This window comes from Sorex araneus, chromosome 8 (assembly GCF_027595985.1).
Source record: "Sorex araneus isolate mSorAra2 chromosome 8, mSorAra2.pri, whole genome shotgun sequence".
Classification (NCBI taxonomy): Eukaryota; Metazoa; Chordata; class Mammalia; order Eulipotyphla; family Soricidae; genus Sorex; species Sorex araneus.
Window position 1 is genome coordinate 56839932 of NC_073309.1, and position 19167 is coordinate 56859098.

The following is a 19167-nucleotide window of genomic DNA, read 5'->3' on the forward strand; positions in this document are numbered from 1 at the left end:
TCTCCTCGTGGTCAATTTTATCGCTGTTCGCCGGCTTCTTCACCTTCTCAAAACCTCCGAAAACCTGGGGCGGGGCCGAGCCTACGCGAGATAAGTTATTTACGTGACGGAAAGACGTCTCAGGCCCGGCAGCACCGCCCGGGCCCGCGCCGCGCTGGAGCTCGCTTTTCTTGGATCCCTTGCCCGTTCGGATCCCAACCCCTCCGTTCCCTACTCCCATGGCGGCGGCCCAGCTGAGGGCCCCGGCTCAGGTAAATGGCGAATCTTCCAGGCCCTGCGTGCTTTTCGCCGCCGAGTCTGAAGGCGGGGGGCGGGTCTCCCGGGGATCCCCGCCAGGAAGGGCCCACCCGTGCGGGACCGGGACGTTCGCGAGTCGTGTGTCCCCGGGAGCAGAGCGAGGCAGGGGGCAGGGGAGCGGAACCCGCAGCATGTGGGGCGTGAAGCCCCAGAGGCCGCCCTGACGAGCGGTTCAGGGGTGTCAGCTCGGGCACCAGAAGCCGGACGTTCGCCTCCTGGGCCGCTGAGCAGCGTGAGGCAGCGGTGAGACCCTCGCGGATCGCCGCGCTGCAGGACTCTGGAAGGGCCGGGATGCGTGCGCTGCACGGATCCCGCATGCAGCGTCCTGGCGGTCCTTGCAGAAACGACTTCGGAACCCTGTAGCTCAGTGGGCCTCTCTCGGTGTCTGTCCCACCACCTCGCACCGCCGCTCCCGGGGGCTTTTTTCTTCTTTCTTGCTTTTCTTGTGGTGTCTGAGTCCCACTCGGCGGTCCTCAGGGCTCACTCCGGCGGGTGGCAGGTAACCCCAAGCCATGTCGCGGATGGAACCTGGGTCATCTGCATGCATAGCAAGCGCCTTACCCGCTGTACTGTTTCTAGGACTCATGAAAATGCACTGAACTCTTGTCTAGGTGTGGTGCTAGTGTATTGGGCTTTGTGGACCGCGCGAATGTGGGGAAGATTTTTGGCTGGGACTATAAGCACAGCGGGTAGGGCGTTTACCTTGCACCGTGGCCCACCTGGGTTCGATTCCTCCGTCCCTCTTGGAGAGCCCGGCAAGGTACCGAGAGTATCCCGAGAGCCTGGCAAGCTACCCATGGCATACTCAATAGGCCAAAAACAGTAACAAGTCTCACAATGGAGACGTTACTGGTGCCCACTCAAGCAAATCGATGAAAAACGGGATGACAGTGCTACAGTGCTATTTTATTTTTAACTTTTTTATTGAACTACTGTGAGATAGACTGTTACAAAGCCGTTCATGATTGGATTTCAGTCATACAGTATTCCAACACCTATCCCTCCACCAGTGTACATTTCCCAGTACCAGTGTCCTCAGGTTCCCTCCCATCAACCCCCATCCCCCACCCACTGCCTGCCCCTATGGCAGGTGCTTTTCTTCTCTCTCTCTCTCTTTTTCTCTACCCCCCCCCCTTTTGGGTATTATGGATTGCAATATTGGTACTGAAAGGTTATCAAGAATCCCTTACCCACTTTCAATCTTTAGATCTTGTCCAGCGTGATCATTCCAAGCTATTATTGTCATAACTGATTTCTATGCAATCTTACCTATCTTCAGCCCCACACATGCTTGTGGTTAATTCCAACCATTGACTATTTCCTCCTAATCCCTGTTTTCCCTGGCCATGGATATTATTCTTCTACTATATATATATTTTATATATCACAAACGAATGCAGTCATTCTATTATCCTTTTCCTTCTGACTCATTTCACTCAGCATGATACTCTCCAAATCCATCCATTTATAGGCAGATTTCATGACTTCATTTTTTCCTAACAGCTGCATAATATTCCATTGTGTAGATGTGCCATAGCTTCTTTACCCATTTGTCTGTTCTTGGCCACTCAGGTTGTTCCCAGTTTCTGACTATGGTGAATAGTGTTGCAATGAACATAAGAGTGCAGATGGGGGCCGGAGCAATAGCACAGCGGGTAGGGCGTTTGCCTTGCACGCGCCCGACCAGGGTTCGATCCCCGGCATCCCATATGGTCCCCCAAGCACCGTCAGGAGCAATTCCTGAGTGTAAAGCCAGGAGTAACCCCTGAGCATCTGGGTGTGACCCAAAAAGCAAAAAAAAAGAGTGCAGATGGTGTTTCTGCTGTGTGTTTTTGGGCCCCCAGGGTATATTTCCAGAAGGTGGTATTGCTGGGTCAAATGGGAGCTCAGTTTTTCTAGTTTTTTAAGAAAAGTCAATATTGTTTTCCAAAAAGGCTGGACCAGTCAGCATTCCCACCAACAGTGAAGGAGAATCCATTTCTCCACACATCTATAACACTTTTGTTCTTTTGGACGTGTGCCCGTCTCTCTGGTGTGAGACGATATATCATTGTTTTGATCTGTATCTCGCTGATGAAGAGCATTTTTTCATGTGCCTTTTGGCCATTTGAATTTCTTTTTTTGTTTTTTTTTGTTTTGGGTTTGTTTTTATTTTTTGCTTGGGGGCTGCATGCAGCAGATCAGGGAATCACTCCTGATGGTGCTTGGGGAACCAAACGGGGTTCTAGGGATCAAACCCAGGTTGGCCACGTACAAGACAAATGCCTTACCCACTGTACTATTACTCCATCCCAGAGTATGATTTTTTTTAATGATTATTTTCTTTTTTTTTAAATTTTATTTTGTTGAATCACCGTGTGGAAAATTATAATGCTTTCAGGCTTAAGTCTCAGTTATACAATGCTCGAACAACCATCCCTTCACCAGTGCCCGTATTCCACCACCAAAAAAAAAAAAAACCTCAGTATACCTTTCATCCCACCCCTCCCCAACTGATAAATTTCACTTTACTTTGGTTACATTCAATATTTCAACCAAAACCTCACTATTTTTGTTAGGAGTTCCCCACTAAAGTCAGACTTGTTGTGAAGAGATATGAGGTCACGGCCACGCAGTTTTGGATTTCTATATTTTAGCAACTAAGTCCAGGGAAATTTCTTCCAGGTATTGGATCACTGCAAGCTTGTAACTCTAATCTGTGGTCCTCATAATATGGTGGTCGCCACGCCCTTCCCACCTCCCCCCCAAGGCTAGAGAGAGAAAAACCTTTCCCCTCCTGAGCAGGCATGGGGCTGTGGCTTAGTTCTCAGTCTGGAGACATTCTGCAAGGAGCTGCCGGTACCAAAAGTAGTTTAGCTGGCCTCTGGAGTCATGCACGTGCAGCTGCAGAGAGGCCGCACACGTGCGGCCCCCAGGATCACATCTCTCATTTGAATTACTTGTTTGAGAAAGTTTCTGTTCATTTTATTGCCCCATTTTCTTAAGGGATTGGTTGTTTTTTTCTTCTAGAATTCAACCAGTGCCTTGCATATCTTTTATATTAACCCCTTATCAGAAGTGTATTGGGTGTGTATCATTTTCCATTCCACAAGCCATCTTTGTATCATGATCACTGTTTCTTTTGAGGTGTAGAAGCGTCTTAGTTTAAGATAGTCCCATTTGTTTATCTTTGCTTCCACTTGCTTGGTCAGTGGTGTTTCATCTTTGAAGATACCTTCAGCTTCAGTATCGTGTGGAGGGTTTTGCTGACCTTTTCTTCATGTACCTTATGGATTCTGGTCTGATGTTGAGGTCTTTAATTCATTTTGATCTGTGTGCCTGGTGTTAGGTAGAGGTCTGAGCCCATTTTTTGCATGTAGCTGTCCAGTTTTGCCAGCACCATTTGTTAAAGAGGCTTTCCTTGCTCCAGTTTATATTTCTTGCTCCCTTACCAAAGATTAGATGATCATATATTTGAGGGTGTGTGTAAGGATATTCAACCCTATTCCATTAGTGTGCGGGTCTGTCTATGTTCCAGTACCATGCTGTTTTAGTTATTACTTGAGGGGAAGATTTGATGTGTGAGACAGCTAATGTGACCAGATGGATCCCAAATGGGTTTCAGAAGGGTCTCGCAAATTAAAAGCTGGAACTGCGTAATCAAATTCAAGATGGGCCCAGAAGTGCTGTGTAGGAAGAACTTGGTGGACCAAGTTGTCTGTTTTGTGAACTTGCGGTGGGGGTTGGGGTTCTGGGTACAACGTAGTGGTGGATGGCCAGGGATTTTTCTGAGAGAAACACACCGGTGCAGGGTGATTCCTGGGGTCATACTTTGAAAGTTGGGTGGCAAGTTTAGTGTCTGCTGAGGTGATGGCGATTAGTTGTAGAAAAGTACAGAGCCAAGGATATGTTGGAGCTCTCTGCTTCTGTGTCCACGCCTGAGCGATGGATAGGCCTCACACAGTGACTGAGGTTTACATTGCTATTGAGATTGAGGATGTCTGTGACCACCAAGCTTACCTTGGTGACTATCTACTAAGCTGTGGGAAGGCTAGGCCCAGCACTGTGTGCCTTTTTTTTTTCCAAATTATTTATTTTTATTAGTGAATCACCGTGAGACAAAGTTACAGACTTACACGTTTTCATGCTTACATTTCAGTCATACAATGATCGAGTACCCATCCCTCCAGCAGTGCCCATTTTCTACCACCAATGGTCCCAGCATCCCTCACACCACCCCCAACCTGCCTCTGTGGCAGGGCATTCCCATTTGCTCGCTCTCTCTTTTTGGGTGTTGTGGTTTTCTACAGAGGTATTAAGTATGCATCATGTTCAGCCTATAGGCTATTTTCAGCTCGTATTTCCCATCTCTAGTGGGCCCACATAGGACACTTTGCTTGGTGATTCCTTCTCTATCAGAGCCGCTTCTTCACCTAGCATATGAGGTCAGCTTCCAAGCTGTGGAGTACTCCTCTTGGTACTTATCTCTTACTATTTTTGGGTATTAGTCTCCCATTCTGTTACTTTATATTCCACAAATGAGTGCAATCTTTCTATGTCTGTCCCTCTTTTTCTGACTCATTTCACTTAACATGATACTTTCCATGTTGATCCACCTATATGCAAATTTCATGACTTCATCTTTTCTGACAGCTGCATAGTATTCCATTGTGTAGATGTACCAAAGTTTCTTTAATCAGTCATCTTTTCTCGGGCAATCAGGTTTTTTCCAGATTCTGGCTATTGTGAACAGTGCTGCAATGAACATATAGGTGCAGATGTCACTTTTACTATATTTTTTGCATCTCCGGGATATATTCCCAGAAGTGGTATTGCTGGGTCAAATGGGAGCTCAACTTCTAATTTTTTGAGAAGTGTGGAGAGCCGCCACGGGACCGTGCTTCGTGGACACCTGTTTCTTGTTAATTACACCGTACTTCGTAGATAACACCTGATAAGGAATCAGGATGTCTTGTCACGCCACGAGCTGTAACTAGTTTATCAGCTGCAGACACTTGGGCGTAAGCAGGCAGCGAGGGTTAGATAAGGAGGGAAGCTGCCTAGCTAGGGGGGTTTTCTTCTCGTTTGTCCCTCGTTCCTCTTCTTTCCCGAGAAGGTCTCTGAATAAATCGCTGCAAGAAGAATCTCCGGGTTGCATGATTTCTTACAGAGAAGCATCCATACTGTTTTCCAAAAGGGCTGAACCAGTGGCATTCCCACCAGCAGTGAAGGAGTCCCTTTCTCCCCACATCCGAGCCAACACCGGTCGCTTTTGTTCTTTTGGATGTGGGACTATATGCTGTAATACCTAGTAAAGCTTTAATAACTGGTTTCCCCAGCTTCCTTATTCAGGGTGTGTGTACTTCCAGGTGGGTCAGGCTTCAGCCTCTCCACCTGCCAACCGCCACCCTGTTCCATAAGCTGGCAGTTTAGCTAAGGCTGGAGGCCAGTGGATTTGACCCTTCCACACTGCTTGCAGACTATCGGTGTCCACCCTTCCTGGGTTGTGCTTTTTTTCTTTGACAGCATTCTGAGTGGGGCTCAGGAGGCTGATGCCCCGCCCTCTGCTTCTGTGAACCACACTGAGCTGTCAGTTCAGAACCAGGGGCTGCCTGTGTCACCCCAGCAGTGCTCAGGGACTATGTGGAGTTGGGGATTCACACTGAACTGGGGTCTGTCAAGTGCAAGACAAGTGTCTTATTTCTGTACTGTATTCCCAGCCTGTAGCCCTTTTCACAGAGGGAGCCAGGTGCAGTTCTTTTTGTTTTTTTTTTCTTGTTTTGGGTGTCACATCTGGTGGTGCAGGGCTTACTTCAACTCTATGTTCAGGGATCACTCCTGGCTGTGCTCAGGGGACCATCTGGGATGCTGTTATTGAACCCTGGTTGGCTGCTTGCAAGACCAGTACCTTTCCGTATGACTGACACGTAAGCACAAAAGTTTGTAAGTCTGTACTTCACAGTGATTCATGTAAAAAAAAAATTAAAAATAAGTAAAATAATAATTGAAAAAAAAAGACCAGTACCTTCCCCTTAGAAGGTATACTTAACCTAAAATTTATTCTAAATTATTCTTAGAGCTGGAGAGGTAGTACAGCAGATAGGGTGCTTGCCTGTGTGCAGGTCAGTCATGTGCAGTTCAAAGTGCCCAACCTGCTGTACTGTTGCTCTGGCCACAGTTTTACTGATCCTTTGCGTCTTTTCTCTCTCTCTCTCTTTCTTTCTTTCTTTCTTTCTTTCTTTCTTTCTTTCTTTCTTTCTTTCTTTCTTTCTTTCTTTCTTTCTTTCTTTCTTTCTTTCTTTCTTTCTTTCTCTCTCTCTCCCTCCCTCCCTCCCTCCCTCCCTCCCTTCCTTCCTTCCTTCCTTCCTTCCTTCCTTCCTTCCTTCCTTCCTTCCTTCCTTCCTTCCTTCCTCCTTTCTTCCTTCCTTTCCTTTTTAATTTTAAATTTTAAAAATTTTTTTTGCTTTTTGGTCACACCCGGCGATGCACAAGGGTTACTCCTGGCTCTGCACTCAGGAATTACTCCTGGTGGTGCTCGGGGGACCATATGGGATGCTGGGAATTGAACCCGAGTCGGCCTCGTGCAAGGCAAACGCCCTACCCACTGTGCTATCGCTCCAGCCCCCCCCCTTTTTTTAATTTTTAAATTTTAATGAATCACCGTGACAGTTCCAGACTTACAAACTTGCATGTTTACGTTTTGGTCATACAATGTTCGAGTACTCATCCCTCCACTCTAACAATTCTCTTTCACCAGTGTTTCCAGTATCCCTCCTGCCACCTCCCTCTGTGGCAGGCACATTCCCTCTTACTCACTCTCTCCTTCTGGGTATTATGGTTTGCAATATAGGCACCAAGCGGCCATTGTGTTTTGTTCATAGTCTACTTTCAGCACGCATATACCATCCCGAGCAAGCCCTCCAACCATCATTTACTTAGTGGTTCCTTCTCTATCCCAGCTGCCTTTTCCCCCAGCATATGAGATGGGCTTCCAAGCCATGGAGTGATCCTCCTGACCCTTATCTCTACTATCCTTAGGTGTTAGTCTCCTATTATATTACTTTATATTCCACAAAGGAGTGCAGTCATTCTATGTCTGTCCCTCTCTTTCTGACATGATACTCTTCATGAATATCCACTTGTATGCAAATTTCATTATTTCATCTTTTAACAGCTGCATAGTATACCATTGTGTGGATAGACCAAAGTTTCTTTAACCAATCATCTGTTCTCGGGCACTCGGGTTTTTTCCATATTCTGGCTATTGTAAATAGTGCTGCAATAAACATACTAGTGGAGATATCATTTCTACTGTACTTTTTTTTTATCTCTGGGATATAGTTCCACAAGTGGTATTGCTGGGTCAAATGGGAGTTCAATTTCTAGGATTTTGAGAAATGTTCATGTTCTCCAAAAAGGCTGAATCAGTCAGCATACCCACCAGCAGTGAAGGAGAGTCCCCTTTTCTCCACATCCATGCCAACACTGGTTGCTTTTGTTCTTTTGGATGTGTTCCAGTCTCTGGTGTGAGATGATATCTCATTGTTGTTTTGATCTGCATCTCCCTGATGGTTAGTGATGAAGAGCACTTTTTCATGTGCCTTTGGCTATTCAAATTTCTTCTTTGAGAAAGTTTCTTTTCACTTTATCGCCCCATTTTCTAATGGGATTGGATGTTTTTTTCTTGTAGAGTTCAACCAGTGCTTTGTATATCCTTGATATTGATATTTTGTATATCCTTATCAGATGGGTATTGGGTGAATATCCTTTCCCATTCTGTAGACTATCTTTTGTATTCTCGTCACTGTTTCTTTTGAGGTGCAAAAGCTTCTTAGTTTAACACAGTCCCATTTGTTTATCTTTTTTTCCACTTGCTTGATCAGTGGCGTTTTGTCCTTGGAGATACCTTTAGTTCAGTGTTGTAAAGGGTTTTGCCGACCTTTTCTTCAATGTACCTTATGGGTTCTGGTCTGATGTTGAGGTCTTTAATCCATTTTTATCTGTCTTTTGTGCATGGTGTTAGGTAGAGTTCTGAGCCCATTTTTTCTTTGCATGTAGTTGTCTAGTTTTGCCAGCACCATTTGTTAAAGAGTCTTTCCTGGTTCCACTTAGCATTTTTTGCTCCCTTATCATGATAATTTATTTGAGGGCATGTGAAGGATGTTCAAGCCTATTCCATTGATTTGTGGATCTGCTTTTGTTCCAATACCTTGCTGTTTTATTTTTTATTTATTTATTTTTGCTTTTTGGGTCTCACCTGGCAATGCACAGGGGTTACTCCTGGCTTTGCACTCAGGAGTTACTCCTGGCGGTGCTCAGGGGACCATATGGGATGCTGGGGATCGAACCCGGGTCTGCCGCATGCAACGCAAATGCCCTACCCGCTTTGCTATCGCTCCAGCCCTACCTTGCTATTTTAATTACTACCGCTTTGTAGTACAGTTTGAGACTGGGGAAGTTGATGCCTCCCATCTTTTATTCCTCCCAAGAATTGCTTTAGCTATTTTGTGGGCTTATTGTTCCATATGAATTTCAGGAGTGTTTGATCAGTTTCTTTGAAGAATGTTGTGGGTACCCTTATAGGGATTGCTTTGAATCTGTAGAATGCTTTGGGGAGTATTGCCATTTTGATAATGTTAATTCTCCCAATCCATGAGCAAGGGGATGTGTTTCAACTTCCTGTGTTCTCTTTTATTTCTTTCCTTTTTTTTTTTTTTAAAAAAAAAAAGCTTTTGAGTCACACCTGGCAATGATCAGGGGTTACTCCTGACTCTGCACTCAGGAATTACTCCTGGCGGTGCTTGGGGGACCATATGGGGTGCTGGTTATTGAACCTGGGTCGGCCAAATGCCCTACCCGTTGTGCTATAACTCCAGCCCCCTCTCTTTTATTTCTTCAAGTAGCATTTTGTAGTTTTCTTTGCACAGGTCCTTTGCCTCCTTAGTTAAGCTGATTCCGAGGTACTTGATTTTCTGAGTGATGATTGTGAATGGGATTGCTTTTTTCATAATAAGACTTTCTTGTCTTATTATTTGCATTAGGAAAGCCATGGACTTTTGGGTATTGATTTTATAGCCTGCGATTTTACTGTACAAGTCTATTGTTTCTAGGAGCTTCTTGGTAGAGGTTTTAGGGTTCTCTAAATACAGTATGTCATCTGCAAATAGAGTTTGATTTTTTCTTTTCCTGTTTGGATGCCCTCCAAATAACCTCAGGGGGGTTCAGGTGGGGGGGACGGGGGGTGGGGAGGGGGCAGGAAGAAGAAAGGGAGAAGTGGAGAGGAGAGAAGCAGAGAGAGGGAGAGAAGGGGAGAGAGGGAGAGAAGCTGTACTTAACAGAAGTGGTGAGAGTGGGCAACCTTGTCTCTCCCTGATCTTAGAGGGAAGGCGCTTAGTTTCTCCCCATTGAGGATAATGCTTGCCATACGTTTGTCTATACAAGCTTTGACAGTATTGAGGAAAGTTCCTTCAATTCCCATTTCACTTAGGATTTTCGTCATAAACCAGTGCTGGATCTTGTCAAATGCTGTCTCTGCATCTATTGATATTGATATGGTTTTATCTTTTTTATTGATATGATGGATATTGATTGACTTGCAAATGTTAAACCATCCTTACATCCCTGGGATGAATCCCACTTTCATGGTACATGATCTTTGTGATGAATTGTTGGATTGATTCTATTTGCTAATATTTTATTGAGGATCTTCGAATCCATGTTCATCAGGGATATCGGCCTGTAATTTTCTTTTTTTTTTTTGGAGGGGTGTCTTTGTTTGCCTTTGGTATTAGGGTGATATGTGCCTCATAGGAACCGTTTGGGAGAGATTCTGTTTCTTCAATTTCCTGGAAAAGCTTGAAAAGGACTGGTAATAGATCCTCTTTAAATGTTTGGAAGAATTTGCTAGTGAATCCATCTGTACCTAGGCTTTTGTTTCGGGGAAGACTTTTGATTACTGTTTCAATTTCCTTGATGGTAATAGGTCTATTCATGTATTCCAAATCTTGATTCAGCCTTGGGAGATTATAGGAATCCAGGAATTTATCCATTTCTTCGAGGGTCTCTTGTTTTGTGGCATACAGACTTTGAAAGTAATCCCTGATGATTTTTGGAATTTCTTTGGTTTCTGTTGTGATGTTCCCCTTTTCATTTCTGATTCGGTTTATTAGGGTTCTCTCTTTCCTTGTGAGTCTTATCTTGTTTATTTTCTCAAAGAACCAGCTCTTAGTTTCATTGATCTTTTAGATTGTTTTTTTTTGGTTTTCATGTAGTTAATTTCTGCTGAGTTTTATTATTTCCTTCCTCCTGCCTGGTTTGGGCTCCTTTTGTTGGTCCTTTTCTAAGATCTTGAGCTATGAAGTCAGGTTATTTATGTGGGCCCTTTCTTACTCTAGCACAACTATACATTTTCCCCTTAACATTGCTTTAGGAGTGTCCCACAAGTTCTGATAGCTTATGTCTTCATTTTCATTTGCTTCCAAGTATCTTTTTATTTCTTCCTTGTTTTCCTTCCTAATCCACTCGTTGTTCAACATTGAGTTGTTTAATTTCCAGGTGTTTGATTTGATTCTCAGTTTCTGTGTGTGATTAACTTCTACAGTGCATCTTGGTCTGAAAAGAGAGTTGATACAATTTCTATCTTCCTGATTCTTTTTAGGTATGGCCCAGCACATGATCTATCTTGGAAAATGTTCCATGTGCACTGGAAAAGACTGTATATTTGTTTTTTGGGGGGTGAAAAGTCCTGTATATATCTACTAGCCCTCTCTCATCCATTACTTCCTTGCTGAGTTTTAGTCTTGTTGATCTATCAAGAAGTGATAGGGTGGTGTTGAAGTCTCCAACTACTATTGTATTGCTACTAATGTCATCTTTGAAGTCTGTTAGCAGTTGTTTTTGCTGGCCCCTCATTGGGTGTGTATATATTTAGGAGTGTGATTTCTTCCTGATGTACATATCCCGTAATTATTAAAAATTGGCCATCGCTGTCTCTTCTAATCTTTTTCAGCCTGAAATCTATGTTGTCGGGTAATAGTACGCCACCCCAGCTTTTTTGAGGGAGTTGTTTGCTTGAAGGGTTGTTTTCCATCCTTTGACTTTGAGTCAGTGTTTGCTCTGACTGTTCAGATGTGTTTCTTGTAGGCAGCAGAATGTTGGGTTGGTTCAGTTTTTTAATCCATTTTGCTACTCTGTCTTTTAATTAGTGCATTTAGACCATTGACATTGAGAGAGATTATTGTCATGGTGTTTTGTGCCATCTTTCTGTAGAGGTTTTTTGTGGTTGTAGGGGTTTTTCTTGTCTTACAGTAGCTTACCCCTTTAGTCCTTCTTTTAAGTTGGTTTTGAGTCTATGAAGTTCCTGAACTGTTGTTAAAAAAAAACTGTTGTTAAAATTGTTGAAATAGTGTATTGTTCCTTCGTTCCTTTGGGTTTGAGTGAGAGTTTAGCTGGATAAAGTATTCTTGGTGAGGCGTTCATTTCACTGAGTTTTTTTTTTTTTTTTTTTTTCACTGTATCCCACCATTGTCTTCTGGCTCAGACGGTTTCCTCTGATAAGTCTGCTGTAAATCTAAGAGGTTTTTCTTTGTATGTGATTTCCTTCTTTGACCTTGCTGCTTGCAGTATTGTTTCTCTATCTGTGGTATCCGCCAATCTGATTATAAAATGTCTTGGAGTCTTTGTTAGGGTCTCTTTTAGGTGGTACCCTTCGGGCTTCTTGGATCTGGAGGCCTGCATTTTTCAGCTCTGGGAACTTCTCAGCAATGATATCTTTAACTATTGCTACTTCATTGGAGTTGCTTCCTGTCCTTCTGGTACTCAGATGATTCTTACGTTGTTCCTCTTGAATTCATCCCCTAGGTCTCTTATTCGCCCGAGTGCTATTTGAGGTCTTTTTCTGTTATGTCTTGTTTCCTGTATGCTTTCTGCAGCTCATCTTCAAGCTCACTGATTCTATTTTTGGCTGTTGTTATTCTACTGTTGAGGGCACCCACTGTTTTTTAATTTTTTAAATTTCATCTACCGAAGCCTTTAAAGCTACACCTCTGTAGCTTTCTTTCTTTCTTTTTTTTTTTTTTTGCTTTTTGGGTCACACCTGGCGATGCACAGGGGTTATTCCTGGCTCTGCACTCAGAATTACCTCTGGCAGTGCTCAGGGGACCATATGGGATGCTGGGACTCAAACCCGCATGCAAGGCAAACGCCCTGCCCACTGTGCTGTTGCTCCAGCCTCACTGTAGCTTTTTTATTTCTGCTCTCATTTCTTCCTGTATTTTGTTGGCTGTCCGTTCCATTGTTTCTTTCATGAAAGTCTTCCTTTAATTTACTGGATGCCTGTTCCAACATTTCTTTGAGCTCATTGAATATCCTTAACATTTCATCTCTGAATTCTTTGTCACAGAGATTATATTTGTGGGTGCTCCCTGTTGAGGCTTCAGGGCTCTTTTCTTCATCCATTCCTTGTGGAGGGGATCTGCGCTGTTTCTTCATGTTGCTGTGGTAGTATGGAGGTGGGTCCCTCCAGTTCACTATCAATGACCCCCTCTTGCTGCAAGGGAGGATTCTAGATGGGCTTGGTCGATGGTGGTCTCCTTTTCCCCCTTTAAGAATACTCCCTCTTTGGTGCTCCTCTGCCTTTATGTGCGGCTTTAGGGGATGTGTTCTTTTACATTAGGCTTAGTCGGGTTCTTGTGTTTACTGTTATTTTGGTGAGTTTTGGGAGTATTTAGATTGGAACAGGCTAGTGGACTATTTGCCTGATGTGTTTGGGATAGCCAGGATATCCTCTTCAGAATTCGGTAATGGAGGGAAAAATAACTGTGGCCGCCTGAGCGACCCCCTCCCCGAACTGCTGTACCTGAAGGGGGAGGGGTCTCTTTGGTGCCTGCTTGAGGCTTGGAGTTCACTTCTGACACTCCTAAGGCTTGCAGGCTCCCCTTTGGCCAGGTGCTCCAAGGGCAGCTTGGCCAGGATGAAGGCTTTTCAGGGTCCCAGGTTCTGGTAGCTGGGCGTGCCACCCCTCACAAATCTTTAATTTTTGTTTTTCGATACATCTTTGTCACCTCACTCTTTTTTTTTTTAACTTTATTTTTCATTTTTGGGCCACACCTGGCAATGCTCTGCACTCAGATGTTTCCCAGCACTGCCAGGAGTGATTCTTGATATGATATGCCGAGAATTGGACCCCAGTCAGCTGCATGCAAGGCAAGTGCTTGCCCTCCCTTTGTACTCATTATCTCCAGTCCCTATTTTTTTCTATTAAGTTTCATATTTGTTTGTTTTATTTTGTAGTTCCTTTAGATTCAGGTTAAAATATTTGTATTTTTATTTTTCTTGGGTTTTTTTGTTTGTTTGTTTGTTTGTTTTTTTTGTTTTTGAACAGTCACTCCTGGCCATCCTGAGGACCTGGGCCCCTCCCGACAGTTCCAGAGGGTGCATGTTGTGCCTGTGATGGGACCTGGGTCTCACTCACAAGGCATGTGCTGTACCTCTGAGCCCCATGCCTGGCTCTTTTCTTGTTTGACTCAGTGTGCACAGGTTATCATGGTAGGTTTGGGGACCATATGGTGCCTGGATGTTCATGCTCTTCAGCTGTGCTTGACCTCGGCTTCTTTTTCTTGTTTCTTTCTTTTTTTTTTTTTGCTTTTTTGGGTCACTCCCGGCGACGCACAGGGGTTACTCCTGGCTCTGCACTCAGGAACGACCCCTGGCGGTGCTCAGGACCATATAGGATGCTGGGAATCGATCCTGGGTGCCGTATGCAAGGCAAATGCCCTACCTGCTCTGCTATTGCTCCAGCCCCCTCCTTTTCCCGTTTGTTGTGAACGTGCTCCTATGTTCCTGCTCTGCTCTCCAGATTCTCTCTCTTTCATCTTGGGCCACACCCTGTTGAGCTTGGGTCTCCTAAGCTCTCGATAGGCTCTAGGGTGTCCTGCATGGTTGGTTTGTACCACACCTGATGGCATTTGGGAGCCACTCCTGCTTCATTGCTAAAGATTGTTCCTGGTGGTTCTTGGGGACTGTGTGTTGCCAGGGACGGAATCTAGACCTCGTGTGTGCTTAGCCTGTGGATCTGTCTCTCTGGCCCAAGAGTTCTATCTTTATTTTTTTGGTTTTTGGGTCATGCCAAGTGATATACAGGGATTTCTCCTGGTTCTGCACTCAGAAATTACTCCTGGTACGCTCGGAGGATCCTGTGGGATGCCAGGGATTGAACCCCGGGCAGCTGTGTATAGGGCAAGTTCCTTATCCTCTACTTTGCTCTGGCCCAAGACTTCTGTCTTTAGTTTTTAGTTTAATGCTTGCTTGCTCTTTGTATAAGGTTTTCTTCTCTTTTAATTTCCTGGGGGGAACACTAGTGATGTTTGGGGAGTGGGACCAGCACATGCTCTAGGGAGCTTGTGATATGGGGGTCAGACCCCAAGGCTCCCATATGCAGAGCAACACTGTCCCTTTGAATCATCCCTGGCCTGGGATTGCCTCTCTCACACCACTCTATTTTTTTTTTTTTTTTTTGCTTTTTGGGTCACACCTGCTGATGCACAGGGATCACTCCTGGCTCTGCACTCAGGAATTACTCCTAGTGGTGCTCAGGGGACCATATGGGATGCTGGGAATTGAACCCGGGTTGGCCACATGCAAGACAAAACCCTACCCTCCATGCCATCACTCCAGCCCCCTCTCACACCACTCTTTTTTTTTTTTTTTTTTTTAATTTATTTATTTTTAATTAGAGAATCACCGTGAGGGTACAGTTACAGATTTATACACTTCTGTGCTCACACTTCCCTCATACAAAGTTTGGGAACCCATCCCTTCACCAGTGCCCATTCTCCACCACCCGTAAACCCAGTGTCCCTCCCACCCTCCCCAATCCCATCTCCCCCCAACCCCACCCTGCCACTGTGGCAAGGCATTCCCTTCTGCTTTCTCTCTCTAATTAGCTGTTGTGGTTTGCAACAAAGGTGTTGAGTGCCCGCTGTGCTCAGTCTCTAGCCCTCATTCAGCCCGCAACTCCCTTCCCCCACATGGCCTTCGACTGCAATGTAGTTGGTGATCGCTTCTCTGAGTTGACCTTTCCCCGGAACGTGAGGCCAGCCTCGAAGCCATGGAGTCAACCTCCTGGTACTTATTTCTACAGTTCTTGGGTGTTAGTCTCCCACTCTGTTATTCTATATACCATAGATGAGTGCAATCTTTCTATGTCTGTCTCTCTCTTTCTGACTCATTTCACTCAGCATGAAACTTTTCATGCCCATCCACTTAACTACAAAATTCTTGACCTCCTTTTTTCTAACAGCTGCATAGTATTCCATTGTATAGATGTACCAAAGTTTCCTCAACCAGTCATCCATTCTGGGGCATTCGGGTTTTTTCCAGATTCTGGCTATTGTAAACAGTGCTGCGATGAACATACATGTGCAGATGTTGTTTCGATTGTACTTTTTTGATTCTCTGGGATATATTCCCAGCAGTGGTATTGCTGGGTCAAATGGGAATTCAATATCTAATTTTTTGAGAGTCGTCCAAATTGTTTTCCAGAAGGGCTGAACCAGTCGGCATTCCCACCAGCAGTGAAGAAGGGTCCCTTTCTCCCCACATCCTCTCCAACAGCGGTTGCTTTTGTTCTTTTGGATGTGTGCTAGTCTCTGTGGTGTGAGGTGGTATCTCATGGTTGTTTTGATCTGCATCTCTCTGATGATTAGTGATGTAGAGCACTTTTTCATGTGCCTTTTGGCCATTCGTATTTCTTCCTTGGTAAAGTTTCTGTTCATTTCTTTGCCCCATTTTTTGATGGGGTTGGATGTTTTCTTCTTGTAGAGCTCAACCAGTGCTTTATATACCATTGATATCAACCCCTTATCTGATGGGTATTGTGTAAATATCCTTTCCCATTCTGTGGATAGTCTTTGTATTCTGGTCACTGTATCTCTTGCGGTGCAGAAGCTTTTTAGTTTAATGTAGTCCCATTTGTTGATCTCTGTTTTTACTAGATTGCTTAGTTCCGTGTCACCTTTGAAGATACCCTTATCTTCAATATCGTGGAGGGTTTCGCCGACCTTGTCTTCAATGTACCTTATGGTTTGTCTCACACCACTCTTAACCCTCTGTCTGTGTGCTTCCAGGAGGGAGTTGTTGATAATGAGGAGGTGGAACATAGATCTGTTTCCAGTGACTTAGGGTTACATTTTTGTGGCCAGTGTTTCTAGGTTTCAGGCATGGATCAGGCACAGGGGAATGCTGCCTGGTGATGACCCCAGGTCCGGACGTAAAATACTTCATGCATCTGAAAGTCCTGCTGCAGAGAGGACTTCTGCTGTGAAGCAGACATAGGTGAAACTCTTTCAGCTCTCATTAGGCTCCTTGGGCCATCAGATCCAAGGTTTAAGTTCTAGCTGTATATGTCAGGTTCACGGAACCATTTGTCAGTCAGGACTCTGAACCAGTGGTACATTTCATGACTACTGACTTCTGCCACCTGAATGGCAAAAACTTCTGTGGGTTTATCTCAGCCTTCAATCAAGGTACCTGGTTTGTTTCCTGATTGTATTGTTCCATTGCTCTGGTCATGAAAGCCTCAGTGTTTCCTGCACTGTGTGTGAAAGCCTCTGCGTTTTCTTCTGTTAATGAAAGCTTCTGTATTTTCTGCTCTGTGCATGTAGGTGGCTGCATTTTCTGCTCTGTGCATGAAGCGTCTCTGTTTCCTGTGCTGTGTCAGCTTGACTTCCTGACGCCCTCATCAGTATCAGTACTCTTTCAAGGACCTGAGCCTATGCATGTCCAGGCCACACCTTGGTGCTCTGTTGGACTACCTGGCAAAATGATGTTACTGTTGATACTACCCTCTCTGGCACCTTACCTTCCACCCCCACCCCTTGGAACTACTTCTCTTGCCACCTAATCTTCAGACAGAGAACACAGTTGTATAGACCTGTGGTTTTCTTGAAACTGAAGAGATGAGTGTTGTGTATCATCTGTAGTCTTACTGTAGAGACTCTGAATTTACCTGGGTACTAAATTGCTTTCAGTGTCAACTGTCTACTCTTAGGTATCCTGCATTTGGGTGCCACCTGAGTGTAAGAATGGGATTAAGAGAAAGTGATTTAGATGCATGAGGCATGTAAGGAGGGGAGATGCCTACAGTGAAGTTTTGGTGGCTGTGATCCTGCCTGTGCTAATCTTGAGAGAGATGCTCTCTGAAGAAGGATGTATATTCAGAGGGGCATCTATTGGTTCCAGAGTACTGCACTGATCACTAGACACGGGGGCCGCACTGGACAGATGGCCTTCAGGATGGGCCTTTGTGCCAGGCCAACAGGTAAAATACCCGATTGTCTAACTGAATTGTTTTTTTTGGGGGGGGGGTGAGTCCTTTGAGCAGTTGGAACAGATGTGAAGGACCTTGGTTGTACAGGTACTTGTCCACTGAAGGGGGAACATTGGAAGGTGGATGGCTATGGTAGAGTGAATTTGAAATTTCATATTTGAATTTTGGTTTCATCTGTCACCATCATAGCAGAGCAGTGTGACCTTTGAAGATGTGACCATAGACTTCTCCTGGGAGGAATGGGATCTGCTTGGTGAGGCTCAGAGACGCTTGTACTGTGACGTCATGCTGGTGAAGTTGGCACTTATTACCTCCCTGGGTAAGACCTCAGAATCTTCTAGTTTTCTGAACCAGTCCCTGTCCTGTCATTATCCCCAGAAACAAGTATGTTGGCATATTGGGGCCATGGACTTCTCCTGGCTCTTTAGCTTGAGCAGGCTGCAAACCTGTTTGCATGCACCATCCTGTGGAAGAATCTGTGGTCAGAGTCATGCATTCAGCCTTATGTATCGTACTATCTGGTCCTCATCCTGCTCGCTGTGCTATTGCTCTGGCCCCTTATTTTATTTTTTATTAGTTTTTTTTTGTTTTTTTTTTAATTTTGGGGCCACACCTGGCGGTGCTCAGGGATTTCTCCTTGCTCTGTACTTAGGAATTACTCCTGGTAGTGACCGGGTACAATAGGGGATATTGAGGATCGCTGTTACACTTTCAGGGAGAGAAAGCCCTAATACTTTCTCCCTGGCCCCTCCATGATTCTCTCTATATTGTTTCTTTTCTTTCCTCTTTGGTGATGGATTAGCAATAGTTGCTCCTGTGATACTGTCTTTCCTCTAGTTCTTGCATCATCCCTGCATTTGTTCACCTTGGAGTGGTGTGAACCATCCTGAGTTGTCCACGGATGATGCTAGTCTAGACTCATCAAAATGAGCTTGTGTGGGACCTACACAAGCACTGTTTCCCTGGGGAGAGAAATGTCAGTTCTGTGTTCCTATTATACTGGACACCTAATCCTTAATGTTAGTGACCAAATCCCATTTCTGTTTTTCTTCTTCAGCCCTTTTTGCTGTTTGTTTTTATTTTAGGACCACACCTAGCAGTGTTCAGTTGTGTCTAGCTCTGTTCTTGGGAGTCATCCCTGTCTGCTCCATTTTTAATACATTCCCAATCTTGGAATCCTCCATTAAGTGTCTTGGATCAGCAGCTTCTCTGTCCTTGGTTTGGAGTACTCATCTAACTTGAGTCATGTGTCACTGGCAAAATTATTTTCAGGGAAAGGAGTATACCACTTGGGATCATTTGCAGTATTCCCTGCCTTGGAGCAGTCCTACTAAATAATCCCATCGTCACCCTGAACCCAGTCCCCTGTTCTTTGTTTTTGTTTTGGGGCCACACCTGGCAGTTCTCAGGGATTACTCCTGAAAGGGTTCAGGGGACCATATGGGCTACTGGCAACTGAAACATAGTCAACCTTGTGCAAGGCAAGCAGCCTACCTGCTGTATGGTCATTCTGTCCCCCAAACCCCTATTCTTTTTTTGTTCTGTTGTTTTATTTTGGGGTTATA

The 19167-nt window shown here is 44.6% G+C and overlaps 2 protein-coding genes across 2 annotated transcripts in view; both read left to right on the plus strand.

The window, feature by feature from the left end:
- The window catches only part of LOC129406866 (zinc finger protein 792-like), a 21116-nt gene continuing 1949 nt past the window's right edge, over positions 1-19167 (plus strand). The window contains exons 1-2 of the mRNA XM_055146495.1: positions 1-251; positions 17792-17986. Coding sequence (XP_055002470.1) covers positions 219-251; positions 17792-17986 — 228 coding nt within the window. The 5' untranslated portion in view covers positions 1-218. The remainder of the gene's footprint in view (positions 252-17791; positions 17987-19167) is intronic.
- LOC101547091 (zinc finger protein 883) overlaps positions 17842-19167 on the plus strand; it is a 16474-nt gene continuing 15148 nt past the window's right edge. Inside the window, exon 1 of the mRNA XM_055145311.1 lies at positions 17842-17921. The gene's annotated coding sequence lies outside the window, so the exon portion shown is untranslated. The remainder of the gene's footprint in view (positions 17922-19167) is intronic.